This window comes from Lampetra planeri, chromosome 34 (assembly GCF_965212315.1).
Source record: "Lampetra planeri chromosome 34, kcLamPlan1.2.h2, whole genome shotgun sequence".
NCBI lineage: Eukaryota > Metazoa > Chordata > Hyperoartia > Petromyzontiformes > Petromyzontidae > Lampetra > Lampetra planeri.
In genome coordinates this window covers 10,719,712-10,743,312 of record NC_136140.1, presented here as the reverse complement: position 1 = coordinate 10,743,312, position 23,601 = coordinate 10,719,712, and the positions used below count along the sequence as shown (strand labels likewise).

General features: G+C 52.5%; 1 protein-coding gene across 1 annotated transcript in view; it reads right to left on the bottom strand.

Moving 5' to 3' along the window:
• Window positions 1-23,601, bottom strand: part of LOC144729960 (uncharacterized) — a 64,839-nt gene that overhangs the window by 17,217 nt on the left and 24,021 nt on the right. Inside the window, exons 12-19 of the mRNA XM_078610388.1 lie at window positions 22,970-23,121; window positions 20,106-20,262; window positions 17,517-17,604; window positions 15,488-15,538; window positions 13,683-13,741; window positions 12,030-12,101; window positions 3,345-3,413; window positions 780-863 (exon numbers count right to left, since the gene is read on the bottom strand). Of these exons, the coding sequence (XP_078466514.1) occupies window positions 780-863; window positions 3,345-3,413; window positions 12,030-12,101; window positions 13,683-13,741; window positions 15,488-15,538; window positions 17,517-17,604; window positions 20,106-20,262; window positions 22,970-23,121 (732 nt within the window). The remainder of the gene's footprint in view (window positions 1-779; window positions 864-3,344; window positions 3,414-12,029; window positions 12,102-13,682; window positions 13,742-15,487; window positions 15,539-17,516; window positions 17,605-20,105; window positions 20,263-22,969; window positions 23,122-23,601) is intronic.

Genomic DNA, 23,601 nt, shown 5'->3' with positions numbered 1-23,601 from the left:
GGTAAAAATAGGACCCCCCCCTCCACCCACCCTTCACCCCCCCCCCCCCCGAACGGAGTTTTACCGCATTAGGGCCGGATCCAAGTCTCGAGAAGGGATGACGGTCGATGGATAAGACCGGTGATGACATTACAACACGAGGAGAGAAAGGGAGAGAGAGAGAGAGAACGAGTCCGTGACAACAACGACCGTGGATTTGCACCAATGAAATCAGCCCTCACGTGCAGCCGATGAATTGTGGCATCGCAGGACCGTGAAGGAGAGCGACAAGTGTGGAGAGGCCTCCGTCCACAAGTGGATAGACGTACGTCTGTATGCGTGTTTAACTTCTTACAAATGGGACGTAGCCGACCGCGCTTATTGGAGGTGCCGGGGAAGAACAACAAACTAAACACAAAAAGCATTTTTAAAGAAATGACTTTTCAATCTAGATAAGAAAAAGTGCATAGCCCCGGTGGCTTCCTAATATCAGAAGGAAGAGCGTTCCAGACGGCCGCAGAAGCGCATCAAAAGAGTGCGCGATGCGGTGAGCCAAAACCCGCTGACGCGAGGATGACCGTAGTTCTCGTGATGGTTCGTGCTCCTTGACGAGATCCGCGAGGCATTTGGGTTCCTTTGTGACAAGCACTTTACGTGTAATGAGTGCAACCCTAGAACGTATTCGTTCAGTAGCCCGAAGCCAATGCAGCTCGGCGAGCACTGGACGGACACGGCCGGACCGTAGCTGATCGACGATGGCCCTCGGTGTTAAAAGCCCCGGTTGTGAGCGCCGGCCACACCTGCAGGCTGCCCAGGCAGATCTCGCTGTTGAGTTTCACGCGCCCGCTCGGCTGGGCTGTGGCGTACAGAAGAGCGTCGTTCATCTGCTCGGCACCGTGCCATGGTGGGGGGAGGGCGGCGAGAGCAGGGGGTAGAAGTTGAAGGGGGTGGGGGGCATGCGGTTAGAGTCAAGGCCCAGCAGTGCACACCAGGGACGTGCGGTCAGGGGAGGCAGGGCAGGCAGAGCCTCCCTCACCTGTCATACTCCAATAGAAGTAGATTTTACGAAAAGTAAGAAAACATAATAATAAAATCAAATAACACTTAAGATATTTCCACTGATCTGTGTTATGAATGTCATTTCTGTACGATTCCAATCATTTTTATAGTCAAAATCACCAAATTTGCGGATCTCCGCTGCAAATACAGGAAGAGACGAGAGGTGAGGCGGCGACGAGCTCAGCCTCCCCTCTGATTGCGCAACCCCTCAGGAACTGCGCGTGCCTGTTACTATCTGAGTATGTCACCAATGTAATGTTTGTAGACCCCTTCATTTCATGTCCTCGCCTTCCATACTCCAGGTAACTTATTTCACGTATGTGTATAAAGAGATTTAGGCTCGCTGGTCTCGTCATGAAACTGCAATGAAAAAGCACCAGTCGAGGCAGCTATCACATCTGCCTCACTGAGGGGGACGTGTCTAACCCGCCCCCCTCAGTGAGGACACGCCCCCTTCAGTGAGGACACGCCCCCCTCGGTGTGTGAATCTGGCTCTGACACGAGCCAGTGCCTCCCCAGCAATTGACCTCACCGCACGTCACTGGTGCACCCCCCCTCCAGCATAACAAAAGAGTTCAGCGGCCGTACCTACATCAGTCTACAAGAGCACTCAGCTAATGCAGCACATGCTGCTGCTCCTGATGATGATGATGATGATGATTTATATGGAATGCAAATGAATAAAATATGTTTACAGATGTTGTCTATGATGGCACCAAGTGGAATTGTGACGAATCACCTCCCCCATCCAGTTATTGAATTGTTGTGACGTCATTCAGGGTTCAAGGGGCAGTTCAAGAGCGGGTTCTGATTTACACCGCCGTGAATATGGAGGTGAGTTTTTTGGCTGGAGAGGTCGCGTGAACCAACGGATTCAACGTTCACGACTCGGAATGTCAACGCATCGACGTGGCCTTCGCAACCGGCGTTCAATTCTGAGAACGGTTACTGGTTGAGCAGGCATCGCTCAACCAATCGTATGTTTAAGGTACGTTACGCAACAGGATTTGTTTTGACATTTTGGGTCTCATCAGCATTCAGGATTTTGAAACAAAATGCTGCCGGGTTGTCGGACACAGTGGTATTGGCAAGAGCCCTCCCTCTTCACGAGAGCGCCCTGTCCAACACAACAAGGTATGGTGCACGATGTTACTGTACACACTTTTGCAGAGTCTACTGCATAGTATTCCGCATGACTGGTAAATGCAGCTGAACCCAAAATGTGTGAAATGTAATGAAGCACCAATCCAGCACACACGACACAGAGTAACGAGTGACACAGAGTAACGACACAGAGTAACGAATGACACAGAGTAACGACACAGAGTAACGACACCGAGTAACGAGTGACACAGAGTAACGCGTGACACAAAGTAACGCCACGACACAGAGTAACGAGTGACACAGAGTAACGAGTGACACAGAGTAACGAGTGAAACAGAGAAACGAGTGACACAGAATAACGACACAGAGTAACGCGTGACACAGAGTAACGAGTGACACAGAGTAACGAGTGACACAGAGTAACGAGTGTCACAGAGTAACGACACAGAGTAACGAGTGTCACAGAGTAACGATACAGAGTAGCGAGTGACACAGAGTAACGAGTGTCACAGGGTAACGACACAGAGTAACGAGTGTCACAGAGTAACGACACAGATTAACGAGTGACACAGAGTAACGAGTGACACAGAGTAAAGATTGACACAGAGTAACGAGTGACACAGAGTAACGACACAGAGTAACGAGTGACACAGAGTAACGACACAGAGTAGCGAGTGACACAAAGTAACGAGTGTCACAGAGTAACGACACAGAGTAACGAGTGACACAGAGTAACAAGTGACACAGAGTAACGAGTGACACAGAGTAACAAGTGACACAGAGTAACGAGTGACGCAAAGTAACGAGTGACACAGAGTAACGACACCACACAGAGTAACGACACAGAGTAACGACGCAACACGGAGGGTTTTAAAGCTGACAGGGCTGTTGCAATGAAATTTACAGTGGAGATTGGGGTGCAGATCTCAGCTCCTATCTTTAAAAACAACGGCAAGGCTTTGGGGTATCGGTTCATGTGTGCGTGCGTGTAAGCACCAAAAGTGTGTGAGTCTGTGCATGTCTCACTGTGTGTTTGTGTATATGGGATCACACGTGTGTGTGCGTGTATCTGCGTTTTTGTATATGAGCTCACGCGTGCATATGTGTGTGCGTGTATCTCTATATGTTTGTGTATATGAGCTCACGTATGTGTGTGTGCGTGTATCTGTGTGTGTGTATGTGCAGGGGAAGCTGGGCGTTACCAAGAAAAACATGCGAGACTGGAGCGCTTTCCGGCACAGCTTAAACAGAGTTCCTTCCTTGAGAAAAACCTGAAACAAAGAGAAGGCGTGGGACACGGGCAGCAGATCCAACCACACAAACAGCCAGTCTCACAAACAGCCAGTCACACACACAGCCAGTCACACAAACAGCCAGTCACACAAACAGCCAGTCACACACACAGCCAGTCACACACACAGTCAGTCACACACACATCCAGTCACACACACAGCCAGTCACACACACAGCCAGTCACACACACAGCCAGTCTCACACACAGCCAGTCTCACACACAGCCAGTCTCACACACAGCCAGTCACACACACAGCCAGTCACACACACAGCCAGTCACACACACAGCCAGTCACACACAGCCAGTCTCACACACAGCCAGTCTCACACACAGCCAGTCACACACACAGCCAGTCACACACACAGCCAGTCTCACACACAGCCAGTCTCACACACAGCCAGTCACACACACATCCAGTCACACACACAGCCAGTCACACACACAGCCAGTCACACACACAGCCAGTCTCACATACAGCCAGTCACACAAACAGCCAGTCACACACACAGCAGTCACACACACAGCCAGTCACACACACAGCCAGTCACACACACAGCCAGTCACACACACATCCAGTCACACACACAGCCAGTCACACACACAGCCAGTCACACACACAGCCAGTCTCACACACAGCCAGTCTCACACACAGCCAGTCTCACACACAGCCAGTCACACACACATCCAGTCACACACACAGCCAGTCACACACACAGCCAGTCACACACACATCCAGTCACACACACAGCCAGTCACACACACAGCCAGTCACACACACAGCCAGTCACACACACAGCCAGTCTCACACACAGCCAGTCTCACACACAGCCAGTCACACACACAGCCAGTCACACACACAGCCAGTCTCACACACAGCCAGTCTCACACACAGCCAGTCACACACACAGCCAGTCACACACACAGCCAGTCACACACACAGCCAGTCTCACATACAGCCAGTCACACAAACAGCCAGTCACACACATAGCAGTCACACACACAGCCAGTCACACACACAGCCAGTCTCACACTAAGCAAGTCACACACAGCCAGTCATACACACAGCCAGTCTCACACACAGCCAGTCAAACACACAGCCAGTCTCACACACAGCCAGTCACACACACAGCCAGTCACACACACAGCCAGTCTCACATACAGCCAGTCACACAAACAGCCAGTCACACACACAGCAGTCACACACACAGCCAGTTACACAAACAGCCAGTCTCAGACACAGCCAGTCACACACACAGCCAGTCCCACAAACAGCCAGTCACACAAACAGCCAGTCACACACACAGCCAGTCACACAAACAGCCAGTCACACACACAGCCAGTCACACAAACAGCCAGTCACACACACAGACAGTCACACAGACAGTCACACACACAGCCAGTCACACAAACAACCAGGCACGCACACATCCAGTCACACACACAGCCAGTCACACACACAGCCAGTCTCACACACACCAGTCTCACACACACAGCCAGTCTCACACACACAGCCAGTCACACACACAGGCAGTCACACACACAGCCAGTCACACACACAGCCAGTCACACACACAGCCAGTCACACACACAGCCAGTCTCACACACAGCCAGTCACACACACAGCCAGTCACACACAGCCAGTCACACACACAGCCAGTCTCACACACAGCCAGTCAGACACACAGCCAGTCACACACAGCCAGTCACACACACAGCCAGTAACACAAACAGCCAGTCACACACACAGCCAGTCTCACACACAGCCAGTCACACACACAACCAGTCTCACACACAGCCAGTCACACACACAGCCAGTCACACACACAGCCAGTCACACACAACAGACAGTCACACACACAGCCAGTCACACACACAGCCAGTCACGCACACAGCCAGTCTCACACACAGCCAGTCACACAAACAGCCAGTCACACACACAGCAGTCACACACACAGCCAGTCACACAGACAGTCACACACACAGCCAGTCACACACAGCCAGTCATACACACAGCCAGTCACACAAACAGCCAGTCACACACACAGCCAGTCACACACACAGCCAGTCACACACACAGCCAGTTACACAAACAGCCAGTCAAACACACAGCCAGTCACACACACAGCCAGTCACACACACAGCCAGTCTCACACCCAGACAGTCACACACACAGCCAGTCACACACACAGCCAGTTACACAAACAGCCAGTCTCAGACACAGCCAGTCACACACACAGCCAGTCCCACAAACAGCCAGTCACACAAACAGCCAGTCACACACACAGCCAGTCACACAAACAGCCAGTCACACACACAGCCAGTCACACAAACAGCCAGTCACACACACAGACAGTCACACAGACAGTCACACACACAGCCAGTCACACAAACAACCAGGCACGCACACATCCAGTCACACACACAGCCAGTCACACACACAGCCAGTCTCACACACACCAGTCTCACACACACAGCCAGTCTCACACACACAGCCAGTCACACACACAGGCAGTCACACACACAGCCAGTCACACACACAGCCAGTCACACACAGCCAGTCACACACACAGCCAGTCTCACACACAGCCAGTCACACAAACAGCCAGTCACACACACAGCCAGTCACACACAGCCAGTCACACACACAGCCAGTCTCACACACAGCCAGTCATACACACAGCCAGTCACACAAACAGCCAGTCACACACACAGCCAGTCACACACACAGCCAGTCACACACACAGCCAGTTACACAAACAGCCAGTCAAACACACAGCCAGTCACACACACAGCCAGTCACACACACAGCCAGTCTCACACACAGACAGTCACACACACAGCCAGTCACACACACAGCCAGTTACACAAACAGCCAGTCTCAGACACAGCCAGTCACACACACAGCCAGTCCCACAAACAGCCAGTCACACAAACAGCCAGTCACACACACAGCCAGTCACACAAACAGCCAGTCACACACACAGCCAGTCACACAAACAGCCAGTCACACACACAGACAGTCACACAGACAGTCACACACACAGCCAGTCACACAAACAACCAGGCACGCACACATCCAGTCACACACACAGCCAGTCACACACACAGCCAGTCTCACACACACCAGTCTCACACACACAGCCAGTCTCACACACACAGCCAGTCACACACACAGGCAGTCACACACACAGCCAGTCACACACACAGCCAGTCACACAAACAGCCAGTCACACACACAGCCAGTCTCACACACAGCCAGTCACACACACAGCCAGTCACACACAGCCAGTCACACACACAGCCAGTCTCACACACAGCCAGTCAGACACACAGCCAGTCACACACAGCCAGTCACACACACAGCCAGTAACACAAACAGCCAGTCACACACACAGCCAGTCTCACACACAGCCAGTCACACACACAGCCAGTCTCACACACAGCCAGTCACACACACAGCCAGTCACACACACAGCCAGTCACACACAACAGACAGTCACACACACAGCCAGTCACACACACAGCCAGTCACGCACACAGCCAGTCTCACACACAGCCAGTCACACACATAGCCAGTCACACACACAGCCAGTCTGACACACAGCCAGTCACACACACAGCCAGTCACACACACAGCCAGTCTCACACACAGCCACTCACACAAACAGCCAGTCTCACAAACAGTCAGTCACACACACAGCCAGTCACACACACAGCCAGTCTCACACACAGCCAGTCTCACACACAGCCAGTCACACACACAGCCAGTCACACACACAGCCAGTCACACACACAGCCAGTCTCACATACAGCCAGTCACACAAACAGCCAGTCACACACATAGCAGTCACACACACAGCCAGTCACACACACAGCCAGTCTCACACTAAGCCAGTCACACACAGCCAGTCATACACACAGCCAGTCTCACACACAGCCAGTCAAACACACAGCCAGTCACACACACAGCCAGTCTCACATACAGCCAGTCACACAAACAGCCAGTCACACACACAGCAGTCACACACACAGCCAGTCACACACACAGCCAGTCTCACACACAGCCAGTCACACACAGCCAGTCTCACACACAGCCAGTCAAACACACAGCCAGTCTCACACACAGCCAGTCACACACACAGCCAGTCACACACACAGCCAGTCACACACACAGCCAGTCTCACATACAGCCAGTCACACAAACAGCCAGTCACACACACAGCAGTCACACACACAGCCAGTCACACAGACAGTCACACACACAGCCAGTCACACACAGCCAGTCATACACACAGCCAGTCACACAAACAGCCAGTCACACACACAGCCAGTCACACACACAGCCAGTCACACACACAGCCAGTTACACAAACAGCCAGTCAAACACACAGCCAGTCACACACACAGCCAGTCACACACACAGCCAGTCTCACACACAGACAGTCACACACACAGCCAGTCACACACACAGCCAGTTACACAAACAGCCAGTCTCAGACACAGCCAGTCACACACACAGCCAGTCCCACAAACAGCCAGTCACACAAACAGCCAGTCACACACACAGCCAGTCACACAAACAGCCAGTCACACACACAGCCAGTCACACAAACAGCCAGTCACACACACAGACAGTCACACAGACAGTCACACACACAGCCAGTCACACAAACAACCAGGCACGCACACATCCAGTCACACACACAGCCAGTCACACACACAGCCAGTCTCACACACACCAGTCTCACACACACAGCCAGTCTCACACACACAGCCAGTCACACACACAGGCAGTCACACACACAGCCAGTCACACACACAGCCAGTCACACACACAGCCAGTCACACACACAGCCAGTCTCACACACAGCCAGTCACACAAACAGCCAGTCACACACACAGCCAGTCACACACAGCCAGTCACACACACAGCCAGTCTCACACACAGCCAGTCAGACACACAGCCAGTCACACACAGCCAGTCACACACACAGCCAGTAACACAAACAGCCAGTCACACACACAGCCAGTCTCACACACAGCCAGTCACACACACAACCAGTCTCACACACAGCCAGTCACACACACAGCCAGTCACACACACAGCCAGTCACACACAACAGACAGTCACACACACAGCCAGTCACACACACAGCCAGTCACGCACACAGCCAGTCTCACACACAGCCAGTCACACAAACAGCCAGTCACACACACAGCAGTCACACACACAGCCAGTCACACAGACAGTCACACACACAGCCAGTCACACACAGCCAGTCATACACACAGCCAGTCACACAAACAGCCAGTCACACACACAGCCAGTCACACACACAGCCAGTCACACACACAGCCAGTTACACAAACAGCCAGTCAAACACACAGCCAGTCACACACACAGCCAGTCACACACACAGCCAGTCTCACACACAGACAGTCACACACACAGCCAGTCACACACACAGCCAGTTACACAAACAGCCAGTCTCAGACACAGCCAGTCACACACACAGCCAGTCCCACAAACAGCCAGTCACACAAACAGCCAGTCACACACACAGCCAGTCACACAAACAGCCAGTCACACACACAGCCAGTCACACAAACAGCCAGTCACACACACAGACAGTCACACAGACAGTCACACACACAGCCAGTCACACAAACAACCAGGCACGCACACATCCAGTCACACACACAGCCAGTCACACACACAGCCAGTCTCACACACACCAGTCTCACACACACAGCCAGTCTCACACACACAGCCAGTCACACACACAGGCAGTCACACACACAGCCAGTCACACACACAGCCAGTCACACACAGCCAGTCACACACACAGCCAGTCTCACACACAGCCAGTCACACAAACAGCCAGTCACACACACAGCCAGTCACACACAGCCAGTCACACACACAGCCAGTCTCACACACAGCCAGTCAGACACACAGCCAGTCACACACAGCCAGTCACACACACAGCCAGTAACACAAACAGCCAGTCACACACACAGCCAGTCTCACACACAGCCAGTCACACACACAGCCAGTCTCACACACAGCCAGTCACACACACAGCCAGTCACACACACAGCCAGTCACACACAACAGACAGTCACACACACAGCCAGTCACACACACAGTCAGTCACGCACACAGCCAGTCTCACACACAGCCAGTCACACACATAGCCAGTCACACACACAGCCAGTCTGACACACAGCCAGTCATACAAACAGCCAGTCTCACACACAGCCAGTCACACACAGCCAGTCACACACAGCCAGTCACACACACAGCCAGTCACACACACAGCCAGTCTCACACACAGCCACTCACACAAACAGCCAGTCTCACAAACAGTCAGTCACACACACAGCCAGTCACACACACAGCCAGTCACACACACAGCCAGTCTCACACACAGCCAGTCACACACACAGCCAGTCACACACACAGCCAGTCACACACAACAGACAGTCACACACACAGCCAGTCACACACACAGCCAGTCACGCACACAGCCAGTCTCACACACAGCCAGTCACACACATAGCCAGTCACACACACAGCCAGTCTGACACACAGCCAGTCATACAAACAGCCAGTCTCACACACAGCCAGTCACACACAGCCAGTCACACACATAGCCAGTCACACACACAGCCAGTCTAACACACAGCCAGTCATACAAACAGCCAGTCTCACACACAGCCAGTCACACACAGCCAGTCACACACGCAGCCAGTCACACACACAGCCAGTCTCACAAACAGCCAGTCACACACACAGCCAGTCACACACACAGCCAGTCACACACGCAGCCAGTCACACACACAACCAGTCACACAAACAGCCAGTCACACACACAGGCAGTCAAACACACAGCCAGTCTCACACACAGCCAGTTACACAAACAGCCAGTCACACACACAGCCAGTCACACAAACAGCCAGTCACACACACAGCCAGTCTCACACACAGCCAGTTACACAAACAGCCAGTCACACACACAGCCAGTCACACACACAACCAGTCTCACACACAGACAGTCACACACACAGCCAGTCACACACACAACCAGTCTCACACACAGCCAGCCACACAAACAGCCAGTCTCACACACAGCCAGTCTCACACACAGCCAGTCACACACACAGCCAGTCTCACACACAGCCAGTCACACAAACAGCCAGTCACACACACAGCCAGTCTCACACACAGCCAATCTCACACACAGCCAGTCACACACACAGCCAGTCACACAAACAGCCAGTCACACACACAGCCAGTCTCACACACAGACAGTCACACATACAGCCAGTCACACACACAGCCAGTCACACACACAGCCAGTCACACAAACAGCCAGTCACACAAACAGCCAGTCACACACACAGCCAGTCACACACACAGCCAGTCACACACACAGACAGTCACACACACAGCCAGTCACACACACAGCCAGTCTCACACACATACAGTCTCACACACAGCCAGTCTCACACACAGCCAGTCACACCCAGCCAGTCACACACACAGCCAGTCTCACACACAGCCAATCAGACACACAGCCAGTCACACACACAGCCAGTCACACACACAGCCAGTAACACAAACAGCCAGTCACACACACAGCCAGTCTCACACACAGCCAGTCACACTCATAGCCAGTCACACACACAGCCAGTCACACACACAGCCAGTCACACACACAGCCAGTCACACACACAGCCAGTCTCACACACAGCCAGTCTCCCACACAGCCAGTCACACACACAGCCAGTCTCACACACAGCCAGTCACACACACAGCCAGTCTCACACACAGCCAGTCTCCCACACAGCCAGTCACACACACAGCCAGTCTCACACACAGCCAGTCTCCCACACAGCCAGTCACACACACAGCCAGTCACACACACAGCCAGTCTCACACACAGCCAGTCACACACACAGCCAGTCTCCCACACAGCCAGTCACACGACCAGCCAGGCTCACACACAGACAGTCACACAAACAACCAGTCACACACACAGCCAGTCACACAAACAGCCAGTCACACTGACGGCCAGTATCACAGCCAGTTTCATAAACAGCCAGTCACACAAACAGCCAGTCACACACACAGCCAATCACACACACATCCAGTCACACACAGCCAGTTTCACACACAGCCAGTCACACACACAGCCAGTCACACACACAGCCAGTCTCACACACAGCCAGTCTCACACTCAGCCAGTCACACACACAGCCAGTCTCACACACAGCCAGTCACACACACAGCCAGTCACACACACAGCCAGTCACACACACAGCCAGTCACACACACAGCCAGTCACACACACAGCCAGTCACACACACAGCCAGGCACACAAACGGCCAGGGGCACAAATAGGCAGTTTCACACACACCAGTCACACAAACCGCCAGTGATGCAAGCATCCAGTCTCACAAACAGCCAGGCACTCAATCTCCCAGTCTCACAAACAGCCATGCACACACACAGGCAGGCACGCAATCACCCCCCACCCCCCAACAGCTACTCTCGGTGACTTCAGCAGCCGCGCGGGGCGCTACTCACGCGTCCTGGCTGCACCACCTCGGGGCTGCCCTGCAGACTCTGCTGGATCTGCAGCAACTTCTGGAAGTTATCCTGCCACCAAGTCACGAAAGCAGCAACAGCAGCATCATTGACATCCATCACCAACCCCCCTCGTTCTCACGCACGTTCATTGGCCTCGCGGCCAACGTCATGACAATTCGCTTGAGCCGCGTCTCTCTGGACATCCGTGGGGGGGGGGGGAACTTCAGAGCTCATCGGATTCTTCCGGTCGATGATTCTCGGGGTCGGTGACCCGGGGAAATATTTCTGCAACACATCCGTGATTACTACGGCCACGTGCCACCTACCTCACATTTGGACCATACCAAGGGAGGCAGAGCCTGGGCGTGAAGGAGGGAGCGGGGGGGGACTGTGGACGCAACCATGTGATTGACAAATAAACATTCCACAGGTCCTTCTTTTGGCCAGTAGAAAAGTGTGAAAAGTAAGAATAGGTTTGTAGCCGTTCTGGCAACGTAACAGGAGTTGTGTTGAGACGTTCAAACAACAAGAAAATGCCTTGCGCAAGGAATCAATTACTGCGTTAACCACACACGCTGCTTGTAAAGAGCATGCAAACAAACATGCTCTGATAATATATGGCATCGTCTTAGGGTCCGTCCATAAATGACGTCACGCACCTAGGGGCGGGGGCAGAGCTTTGTGACGTCATATTTTAGGGGGGTCTGACTTTTTGTGACGCCGTGTGACGAGGGGGGGGGTCGAAAATCGTCCAAACTCGCGTGACGTCATTTATGGACGGCCCCTGAGTCTAACACCGGTGAGACTAGGCCATAAAGAAGGCTGTCATGTTTGCATGTTCACCGCATGTAGGTGTGGTGAATGCGGACGTGATGTCTTGCAGATGGTATCTGTTGATTTCACCATCTTAACACAGCTCCTGTTGTATTGATAGAAATTATAAACCTATTTTTCATTTTTCAAAAATATCAGAATCTTGTATTTAGACTGCAGGAAGAATCCGATGAGCAATAAAGCACTTTCTTTTAAAGATGTCCAATACGGGGCACGGGGCAAAATCGTTACAGCAACAAACGATACAAAGCACGTGTTCGGCACGTTCATTTGAAGTGCAGCATTAACGGGACGCTATGTAACAATTGCACAGTATTCATGATCTTTCTTTCCCAGGAACAATTTCGTTTGCCAGTGCCATGCACGCCTGCCTCCCACGATCCGTTTGTGAGATCCAGAGCATCGCACAAGGATGAACAATTTCGGATAATAATCATAATACACAGGAAGGTAGTCACATTTCAAACTCTGGATACCATGTGCATGTACGAAACGTACATGGGCGTGTGTGGGGAGCGGTGGTGTAGTGGTTAGCGCGCTGCGCTACGAACCCGGCGACCCGAGTTCGATTCACGCTCACGGCCAACGACCGTTGAGGAACATCTTAACATCGTCCTGGACCTCCCCTAGGTCGACTCGGCCTCAAAATGGGTGCCTGGAGCGTGGTGCTGGCCAAGCCCACACCCGCTTGTGTACCGTTCAGGCCTTCAAAAGTGCGATTCGCTAACAGCACTTGGCCCAACAGTCTGTGTCAGGCTATACGGGTGATCTTTGTCTTTGTGTGCGTGTGTGGTGGCTCATGGCGTGCCGCCTCACCCCTTGGCGCATGCAGTCGTTGGTGTGAGAAGCCACTTCACTGATGATGGCGATGGCCGCTGCAAAGAGAACCCGGGCAGTCCATGAGCGACTCACTAAGCGAGAGTTCATCAGACACTGAAATCAGAAACCATCCCCCACTCCCCCACCCTGCACCACCACCTCCCACTCCCTCACCCTGCACCACCACCCCCCACTCCCTCACCCTGCACAACCACCCCCACTCCCCACCCCCTCACCACCACCCCCACTCCCCCACCTCCTCACCACCACCCCCCACCTCCTCACCACCACCCCCGACTCCCTCACCCTGCCCCACCACCCCCCACTCCCTCATCCTGCACCACCACCCCCACTCCCTCACCCTGCACCACCACCCCCACTCCCTCACCCTGCACCACCACCCCCCACCCCCTCACCACCATCACCACCACCCCCCACTCCCTCACCCTGCACCACCACCCCCCACTCCCTCACCCTGCACCACCACCCCCCACTCCCCCACCCTGCACCACCACCCCCCACCCCCTCACCACCACCCCCCACTCCCCCACCCTGCACCACCACCCCCCCACCCCCTCACCACCACCCCCACCCCCTCACCACCACCCCCCCACTCCCTCACCCTGCACCACCACCCCCACTCCCTCACCCTACAAAACCACCCCCCACTCCCTCACCCTGCACCACCACCCCCCACTCCCTCACCCTGCACCTCCATTGTAAGGAGCGAGATACGGGAGGGGTCAAAATGTGGCGTCTGCATTTGAAGTCTCAGGTTGATTGTGCATGCAAACGTCAACACGGCGGTTGTTGTAAATGTTGCACATTTTCCAGGTGACATTTCCAAGTCAAAAGTTAAACTTCGACCGTGGGCTCCGGTTGTGTCCCCCACTGGGAGCCAGACTCTGTCCCCTAGCACCCCCGACAAACACATCCCCACTTCGGAATCAGATTATTTACTTATCCTGGGAGGCATTCTATGAGCTATGAAGCTCTGTTTTCACAGAGCAATTCAGTTTATTTTGAAGTACCCTGTGAGCTAATAAAAACTATTTACTTGGGGTTCATCAATAACAAGACACCCTTTCCGTGATGTAAACATATCATAGAAAAATAAATCAATAAAAAAATAGGTAAGATACATTATTTCAAATATAAAATGTTATCGTTGAGAAAGTTACACCTAATTAAGGAATAAAAATCAAGTGCAAGATTAGGCATAAATGTTCCTAGTAGGGGCAGGTTAGAACGTTACAACAACTAACACAAAAACACGACAATAGTGCAAATTATAGGCAAGGTTAAACAAATCACTAAAAAAAATTATACAAATTAAACTAAACTATTTTTAGGCCCACTGAGCCATTAGTTTATTTTTCAGAAGCGACTTTGTCACAAATGATAGCTCAACGACGTGTCTTATCATCATCACGTGAAAATCCACAGCAGCGAAATCATCGCAATAATCTAGATGCGGTGTTTAAAAATGTGGAGAGGAAACCCGGAGGACCCGGAGAAAAAAATCCGCGTGACCATAGGGAGAGAGAGAGACACCGCAAACTCCAAACACACAGCAGGCGTCAGGGTCAGAATCGAACCCACGACTCACTGCATAGCAGACCATCGTCCGGGGAGCTGAGTGACACTGAGTGCAAAGCGGTTAGATCAGGAGATGTTCAGATGTCGGCTCACCACCACACTCGTGCAAACAACCTCATCACGCACCGTCCCCGCACCCAGCACTCTGCACACGTGAGCATGGCGAGTGGGGTGAGCGTGATGCGTGCTCTGTGCTTGCTCACCCTGCGTGTCCGCGTAGTCTGCGGAGTCCGGGGACAGATGCCTCAAGTAATCTGGCACACACACAGAGACAAAGATCCCCTGTGAAGCCTTAATAGACCATTGGGGCAAGTGCTGTCATGACCACCTACAAAGGCTGGCACGGCACACAAGGGGGTGGGTGGCCAACACCACGCCCGGCCGCCTTTGTCTCCCCAGTGCTGATGTTTACACATCGCACCAGGTACTCATTTGAGGCTGAGTCGACCTAGGAAAAGCCCAGGACCATCAGCCCACGTCGTAGGAGATAGTAACAGGAGCAGCAATAATAATGAACATCATTTATATTTACCCAGGAAAGCCACGCTGAAGAATATTTGTTGAAGGAGGGTCCCGCGACAATGGCATGTTTGGCCACCACCGTGACATCGTGACATCGTGCGTTTGTGTGTCTATGGGCGGTGGGTTTGTGCAGTACGCTGAGGACACCCATGCAGAACGGAGGGAGAACATACACTCGAGTCAGGAATTGAACCCAGGTATGTAATGCTGTGAGGCACAAGTGTTACCACTGAGACACAGCACGGCAGATATTACGAAATCACATCCGTTCATGTTCAGCTAAAGTTGTCTGCATTTTCCTCGTGCCTAATTGTTGATCGACGCCTCTCAGCGAACTGAGGCAGCGCTGGTTCATGTGAGTTGTTGCTCCGCGCGTTCAACCGTCACCCTGAGTATAGTCAGCCAACCCGGGGCTCATGGCGCCTCGTGGACGTGGAACGGATGTAAAGAGGTAACGTGATTGGGTGGGTGAGTGAGTGGGTGGGCGAGTGGGTGAACGAGTGCGTGTGTGAGTGCGTGGGCGAGTGAGTGAGTGGGTGAGTGAGTGGGTGGGTGAGTGGGTGGGCGAGTGCGTGTGTGAGTGCGTGTGTTAGCGGGTGGGTGAGTGAGCGAGTGGGTGAGTGAGCGAGTGGGTGAGTGAGCGAGTGGATGAGTGAACGAGTGAGTGGGTGAGTGAGTGGGTAAGTGAGTGAGTGGGTGAGTGAGTGAGTGTGTGTTGGTACAATAGGGGGCACAGGTGGTGCATCAGCCAGTCGTCTCAGTCAGTCGACCCGTGGCACCTGGGTCTGCCCCGTGACCTGCCAGCGGGCGTTCAACACTTCACGTGGCCTCAAGGTGCACATGGCCTGGCACAAGCGTTGTGGTGACGTCACCGCCACTTAGGGGCGAATAGCGGTTGTTGTTGTGTGAGCAGGTGGGTGAGTCAGTGAGTGGGTGGGTTGGTGAGTGGGTGAGTGAGTGAGTTGGTGAGTGAGTGGGTTGTTGTTGTTGTCGTGACTTGCAATGTGGTGGTTGAACACGGTCGTAGACGAGAACGGAAGACCGGGTCACCTCGATGTGGAGGCCGTGCGCGAGCACGTGACGGTGAAGAGTGGAGAGGAGGAGCAGGTGTGTGCTTGGATGTGTGGAGGTGAGTTGGAGGTGAGTGGTGGTAAGTGGTGGTGAGTTGGAGGTGAGTGGTGGTGAGTGGAGGTGAGTGATGGTGAGTGGTGGTGAGTTGGAGGTGAGTGGTGGTGAGTTGGAGGTGAGTTGGAGGTGAGTGGTGGTGAGTGGTGGTCAGTGGAGGTGAGTGGTGGTGAGTGGTGGTGAGTTGTGGTGAGTGGTGGTGAGTGGAGGTGAGTTAGAGGTGAGTGGTGGTGAGTGGTGGTGAGTTGCAGGTGAGTGGTGGTGAGTGGAGGTGAGTGGTGGTGAGTGGTGGTGAGTGGAGGTGAGTGGTGGTGAGTGGTGGTGAGTTGGAGGTGAGTGGAGGTGAGTGGTTGTGAGTGGTGGTGAGTGGAGGTGAGTTGGAGGTGAGTGGTAGTGAGTGGTGGTGAGTTGCAGGTGAGTGGTAGTGAGTGGTGGTGAGTTGCAGGTGAGTGGTGGTGAGTGGAGGTGAGTGGTGGTGAGTGGTGGTGAGTGGAGGTGAGTTGAAAGTGAGTGGTAGTGAGTGGTGGTGAGTTGGAGGTGAGTGGTGGTGAGTGGTGGTGAGTATTTTCGTAAGAGGGCTCTCACCGGTCAGGAGCCACTTGTACTGCGGGATCCTCTGCACGGGCTTCAGCAAGAAGTGTTTCAGCGGAAGGTTTCCGCAGCACGTTCTCCTCTGCAGGCACGGGCCCAGGGTGGTGAGGGGGGGGGGGTCACAATTAAGGCATCACGGTGGCGAGATGTTAACTACCTCGCCTGGTATACAGGAGGTCATGGGTTCGATACCGACCCTGACACCTGCTGCTGTATATTTCGAGTTTGCGTGTCTCTCTCTCCCCGTGGTGGCGTGGATTTGTCTCCGGGTCCTCCGGTTTTCCCTCCACGTTTAAAATGAACATCGCGCATTTAGAGTGTTTGGCTGCTATGAATGTCCACGTGATGATATGCCACTAAGTTGATAGCCGGGTCGCTTCTGTAAAATAGCTCGGTAGCTCAGCGGGCCTTACTTGGTAAAATAAAAATATATAGTTTTAGTAGTGTAGTTTAATAGTTTGACGGCGGCAAACGAGCGGGCGTAGCCGGAGGGCAGTGAGGGGAGTGAGTGCGGTGAGGGCGGTGAGGGGAGTGAGTGCGGTGAGTGCGGTGAGGGGAGTGAGTGCGGTGAGTGCGGTGAGGGCGGTGAGGGGAGTGAGTGCGGTGAGAACTGTGAGAGTGGTGAGGGTTTGGTGAGGCGGTGAGGACAGTGAGGGGAGTGAGTGCGGTGAGAGCGGTGAGAGCGGTGAGGGTTTGGTGAGGGCGGTGAGCAGTGGCGGCTCCTGCAAAATCTCTCAGGGGGGGCAAATGTTTGGATGATTGATAAGGATAAGGTCCACCCATGCAATGGATAAATTAACAGCTTAAGCATGTAAAGGCAACTTCACTTCTTTAATATTAATGAAAAATAAAGTGACTCTTACAATACATCTCCTTGTTTGTTTCTATACTCACTATTATTACACTGCTTACATCACATTACTCGCTTAATACACTACTTACTTATACTGAAATTTTGCTCTTCTCTCTTTCAAAGTAGCAAAGTGATCAATTACTCTCTCATTGAAAGCAGGCATGTTCCTGACTAGTTCCCTCTCCATGGAAAGCATAGCCATTGCATTCAGACGTTCCTGTCCCATTACATTTCTCAGGAATGTCTTGATTCTCTTTAAGGTTGAGAAACACCTCTCAGCTTCAGCAGTTGTCATGGGAGTGGTTATGAGGATGTTCAACAGAGCAACAGTCTCTGAAAAAGTATCCTGGAGGTTGTACTTCAGCAAAACCTGGTACAGCGCTAGTGCACCACAGCAGCCCTTGAATTCTGGACTCTCATAAATGACAGACAGTTCAGTCTTCAGCTTCGCCTTATTTAACATAGGGTATGCCCTGACAGTGATGTTCAGAGCCTCAGCAGGGAATGTATGGCCATGCTGTTGAAACATCTCTCCTTGTAGCAGCGTGGCACTTACAAGGTGGTCGGTAAAGGAGAACCTTTTTTTGGTGTGCAATACAGTATATAATTTAATGTTGGGTTTGTCTATGGCAGTATATAGTAGGGTGTAGACTCGTGTGATGTAAGGGAATAAAGTTTAGATGGAAGCATATCATATATATTTTTACGACGTAGAATTGTAATGTATTACTTACTGTTAGTAACTCAGCGTATTGTAGAGTATATTTAGTATACTGATGATAATATGTAGTTTATACTTTAGTTGTTTACGTGGTGGTTTTAGTTACTGCAGCTACATACTATTAACACTCCTTCCCTTCATTAATGCTACCCTTTTCCCCTCCCTTTGATGCTGCTAATCCTGCATAATGCACGGGCATAAATAGTACTATTCACATACCTGCATTTCCCATATCACATACCTGCATTTCCCATATCCCCTCCCTTTGATGCTGCTAATCCTGCATAATGCACGGGCATATGCAGTACTAATCACATACCTACATTTCCCATAAATATGCTAAATTTCTCTTGATATGCATATTCTTTTGTTAAGGCTCCCCCTTTCTTCCCCCCTTCCAACCCAGCTTATATACATGCTCCAAGCACGTGTGCTGTTTCATTCAGACGCTGTCGCCTCGACAGACCTGGTTTTCACCTAAGGACGGCTACTTGCGTTGTAGCCGAAACGTCGTGAGAATTATTTTATTATGTTTTTAATTATTTTGTTACTTCCCTTCTACGTGACTTTACCGAAAGAACCAAGAAGATGAATCCATGTAGTCACGAAAGCTTTAAATCGAAATTCCACTAGGTGGCGACAAATAATATTGTTGACTGAAACGTTCTTACGTTTGATGACGTAAGCACGTTAGTGCGAGCCCTCCCGGAAGCCATAGAGAATGCATTGCAGCGCCTGCCGTTCGAAAAAAAACATCTTTGAATGTAAGTCTATGGGAACACTCTGGGCGATTCTCAGCCAGAGTGAAATCGCCCAAAAAGAGGCGGTACTCCACAGAACGTGACATGACGCTGATTGGACTATATCCAGAGGCACAGTGACGGCTAGCGTAACTCTGTGGTTGAATGAGATTGTGAATGTGATTGAAAAAGTCCCTTTCACACTTTGGTGGTGCGTCGCCCAATCGCCCTAATGAAGAAACCGCCCCTGGCGGTGAGGGCGCACTCGCCTCGAACTCCCGCACGAGCGCTGCGAAGGCCGGGATGGCACGGCAACTCTCGTCCAGCACGGCGATGTTGTTGTCGAACTCGCGCACGTAGGCCGAGTAGAGCTTCAGGTAAGGGCCCTTGCGCACGAACACGTCCGCTATGCGGGGACTCTCCTCCCTGCACGGGGGGGGGAAGGTCAGAGACGGAGGGGGGGGGGCGAGTTCAGAGACGGGAGGGGGGCGAGGTCAGAGACGGTGGGGGGCGTGTTTAGAGAAGGGGGCGTGGTTAGAGAAGGGGCGTGGTTAGAGACGGGGGCGTGGTTATAGACGGGGGGTGGGGCGAGGTCAGAGACGGGGGGCGTGGTTAGAGAAGGGGGCGTGGTTAGAGATGGGGGCGTGGTTAGAGACGGGGGGCGGGGTTAGAGACAGGGGCGTGGTTAGAGACGGTGGGGGCACAATTGTCTCCACGCCCATTGCGTTGTCATTATATCTGTGTCTGTCGAGCGCAGTGCTTCTTAACCTTCACTGCAGCCTTGCACCCCCTTGGATCTCCACCGTTAAACAATAAATAATGTTAACGAATACACAGGTTTGACGAAACGAAGTATTTGTACTTAACGTGCTCATGCTTAATTTGTGTGTTGCGATGATTTAACTTTGAAAAATAATCTGGCCATGCCTCGCACCCCCTGGGGTGCGTGCACCTCAGGTTAAGAGCCACTAGGTCAGACATTTCACTTGGGGGGGGGAAACCCCCCTTTCGATGGAGCATCCTCGTTTGGCTTACGTAGCACGCACGTAATGTCCCGTAATCAACACACAGTGTTTTAAATCTATAACTGATACGGTAATAACGCAATGGAAATTACACCGAACCAAATGCGTGAATCATTAAATGCGCGTGTGTCAATCAGTGGCGCACTCGGCCTGTTCACGTGAAGTTCACCCTAGCGATCTCCCAGTTGAGCGTTCAGTACGAGTGAGATTCAGTCTGAGTGAGATTCAGTCCGAGTGAGATTCAGTGGGGGAGAGATTCAGTGCGAGTGAGATTCAGTCCGAGTGAGATTCAGTCCGAGAGAGATTCAAATGGTTCATGGCGTATAACAGAATCAGAGCAAGCAAGTATACTGCGGGAATCCGATGAGCTATGAAGATCTTGATAATTGTTTTTTTACCCTTCTATCTGGCAACAAAACTGACACCTTTTTACAAGGAGTCATGTTTGCATAGACCGCAATACCTGCAGTCATAATACAAACAAAAGACATAACTCTGATAATGTGCACTGTCCTTGAAGTTGATTGGTCCACACCCGAGACAGCTTTCCTTAGAGCCTAGTCTCACATGGGTTGGACCAGATGACGCTAAAAGGAAAGCTGTCTCGGGTGTGGACCAATCAACTTCAAGGACAGTGTACATTATCAGAGTTATGTCTTTTGTTTGTATTATGACTGCAGGTATTGCGGTCTATGCAAACATGACTCCTTGTAAAAAGGTGTCAGTTTTGTTGCCAGATAGAAGGGTAAAAAACCAATGATCATATTTTTACTGGCAAATGAGGTTCCCATAGAGCAGGGGTCGGCAACCAAAATAACAAGAAGAGCCATTTCTTTCCAATTCGGTACAAAATTCAGTATTTCAAGAGCCGCAATGCATCTGAGTACATACTGTACATACGTACATATCGTCAAGAAGCAGCCCGTAAAGAGCCGCATGCGGCTCCGGAGCCGTAGGTTGCCGACCCCTGCCATAGAGTATGAAGATCTTGTTCACAGACGTCCAACAAGTTTCGCAGCAGTGGTCTAAGAATCCCAGGGGTGTGGGCAGAGGGGGGGGGTCACTGACCCCTCCCACGTGCTATGAAGCGGCACCCGTAATAATATATTAATCTTGAATGGCGATATCATTGTCTTAGCTCGTGTTGTTGCTGTTGTGTTATCTGCCATTGTGCTCCACTATCGGCGTGCACGAGGACCTCGTGCGCTACCGAATGTCCGCCTCGTGGCTATGGGCGGCCTCCACTCCTCGACCACCGGCACCCCCCCCCCCCACAGCCGCCTCCGGCCAGTTGACTCAGTGGGAAGCGCTACTCGCAATCGGACACTTGCAAGTTCACATCTTGACCGTGGGTCTTCAAGACTCATCTCAACCTTTCGAGGTCGATGAAATAGGCACCGCTTTGTAGGTCGTCCGATGAACAGGCTCGTCCCCGCCATATTAACGTGTAAATTCCCACCAATGGCTCAGCGGCAGTGCATTAGCTGATGAGCATCCCTCCCTCAATGCCCCTGCGGGCAAGAAAGTGCTTGCGCTCTCTCTCCGACTGTGACATCGCACGAGAAGCCACGGGAGCGGCCGAGCGCACGCAGGCGAAGGCGTCACGAACCCGCGTTCTCATCGCAGCGGTGTCAGGCGCCGAGGGAGACCGCGCGGCGTTCTGTCGGCAGACTGCAGGCCACGGGACGCGTCTCTGGCGCTGCTTGCCCACGGCACTGCTCCAACTCGGGAGTTCCCTCTCGTTCCCCAACATCTTTGCCCATCGCCTCATTCCAGAAATTAATTACTTTGAATTATTTTAACCCCCCCCACCTATCCATGCCTCCTTACCACCACTTATCCCCACCCATTCCCTCCACTCATCCCCACCCACCCACTCCCTTTTCTCCCCCCACCCACCCATACATCCCCACCCACTCCCCCCACCCATGACCACCCATCCCCACCCCCCTACCCGATATATGCCACTCGCCGGCACCCCGCGCCACCCGTGTTGAGCGAGCAGTGAGCGCAGTGAGTGGGTGGGGGGTAATAGGGGGGTGATAAGGGGTGTAATAGGGGGGTAGGAGGGGGGTCTTGGGGGGGGGGGGCAATGCGTGCGCTCGCACCAGCGTGAGACGCGCTCCACGAAGTCTCGCAGCAGCTCGCGGTTGAGCGCGTAGAGCTGCGGCAGGTAGGAGAGGATCTGGCCGAGCGCGCGGTCCTCCAGCACGGGCCAGCCCTGCGCGTGGCCCGCGTGCGCCACCGCGTCGCGGAACTCCTGCGAGCGACAGCAACAGACGCAGCAGCATGGCCCCTCTGGCTCACACCAGGCACGGCGGTCACTTCACGCATCCCACTTCACGCGTCCCGTTTCACGCTGATTCAAAACTGAAATTTTAAAGATCACATTGATTATATTGGTAAAAAGACAAAATAAAAAATTGGTTTCCTGTATCGACACAAGCACTGCTTCCCCCCTACGTTCCGCTTGGAATTGATCAATGCTACCATACTGCCTCTACTTGATTACTGTGACATCGTTTATGAATCAGCCCCCAGTACTGTACTGAAGAAGCTTGACTCAATGTATCACTCGGACTTAAGATTTGCATTGAACTGCCCATATAGGACCCACCACTGCGATCTCTACATTGGGTCAAACTTAATTTCTCTTAATGATCGACGGCTTGTGCATCAGATATTATTTATTCACGATGTACTTACAAAAAAATCAGCAGACTACCTGCTGAATCTCCTC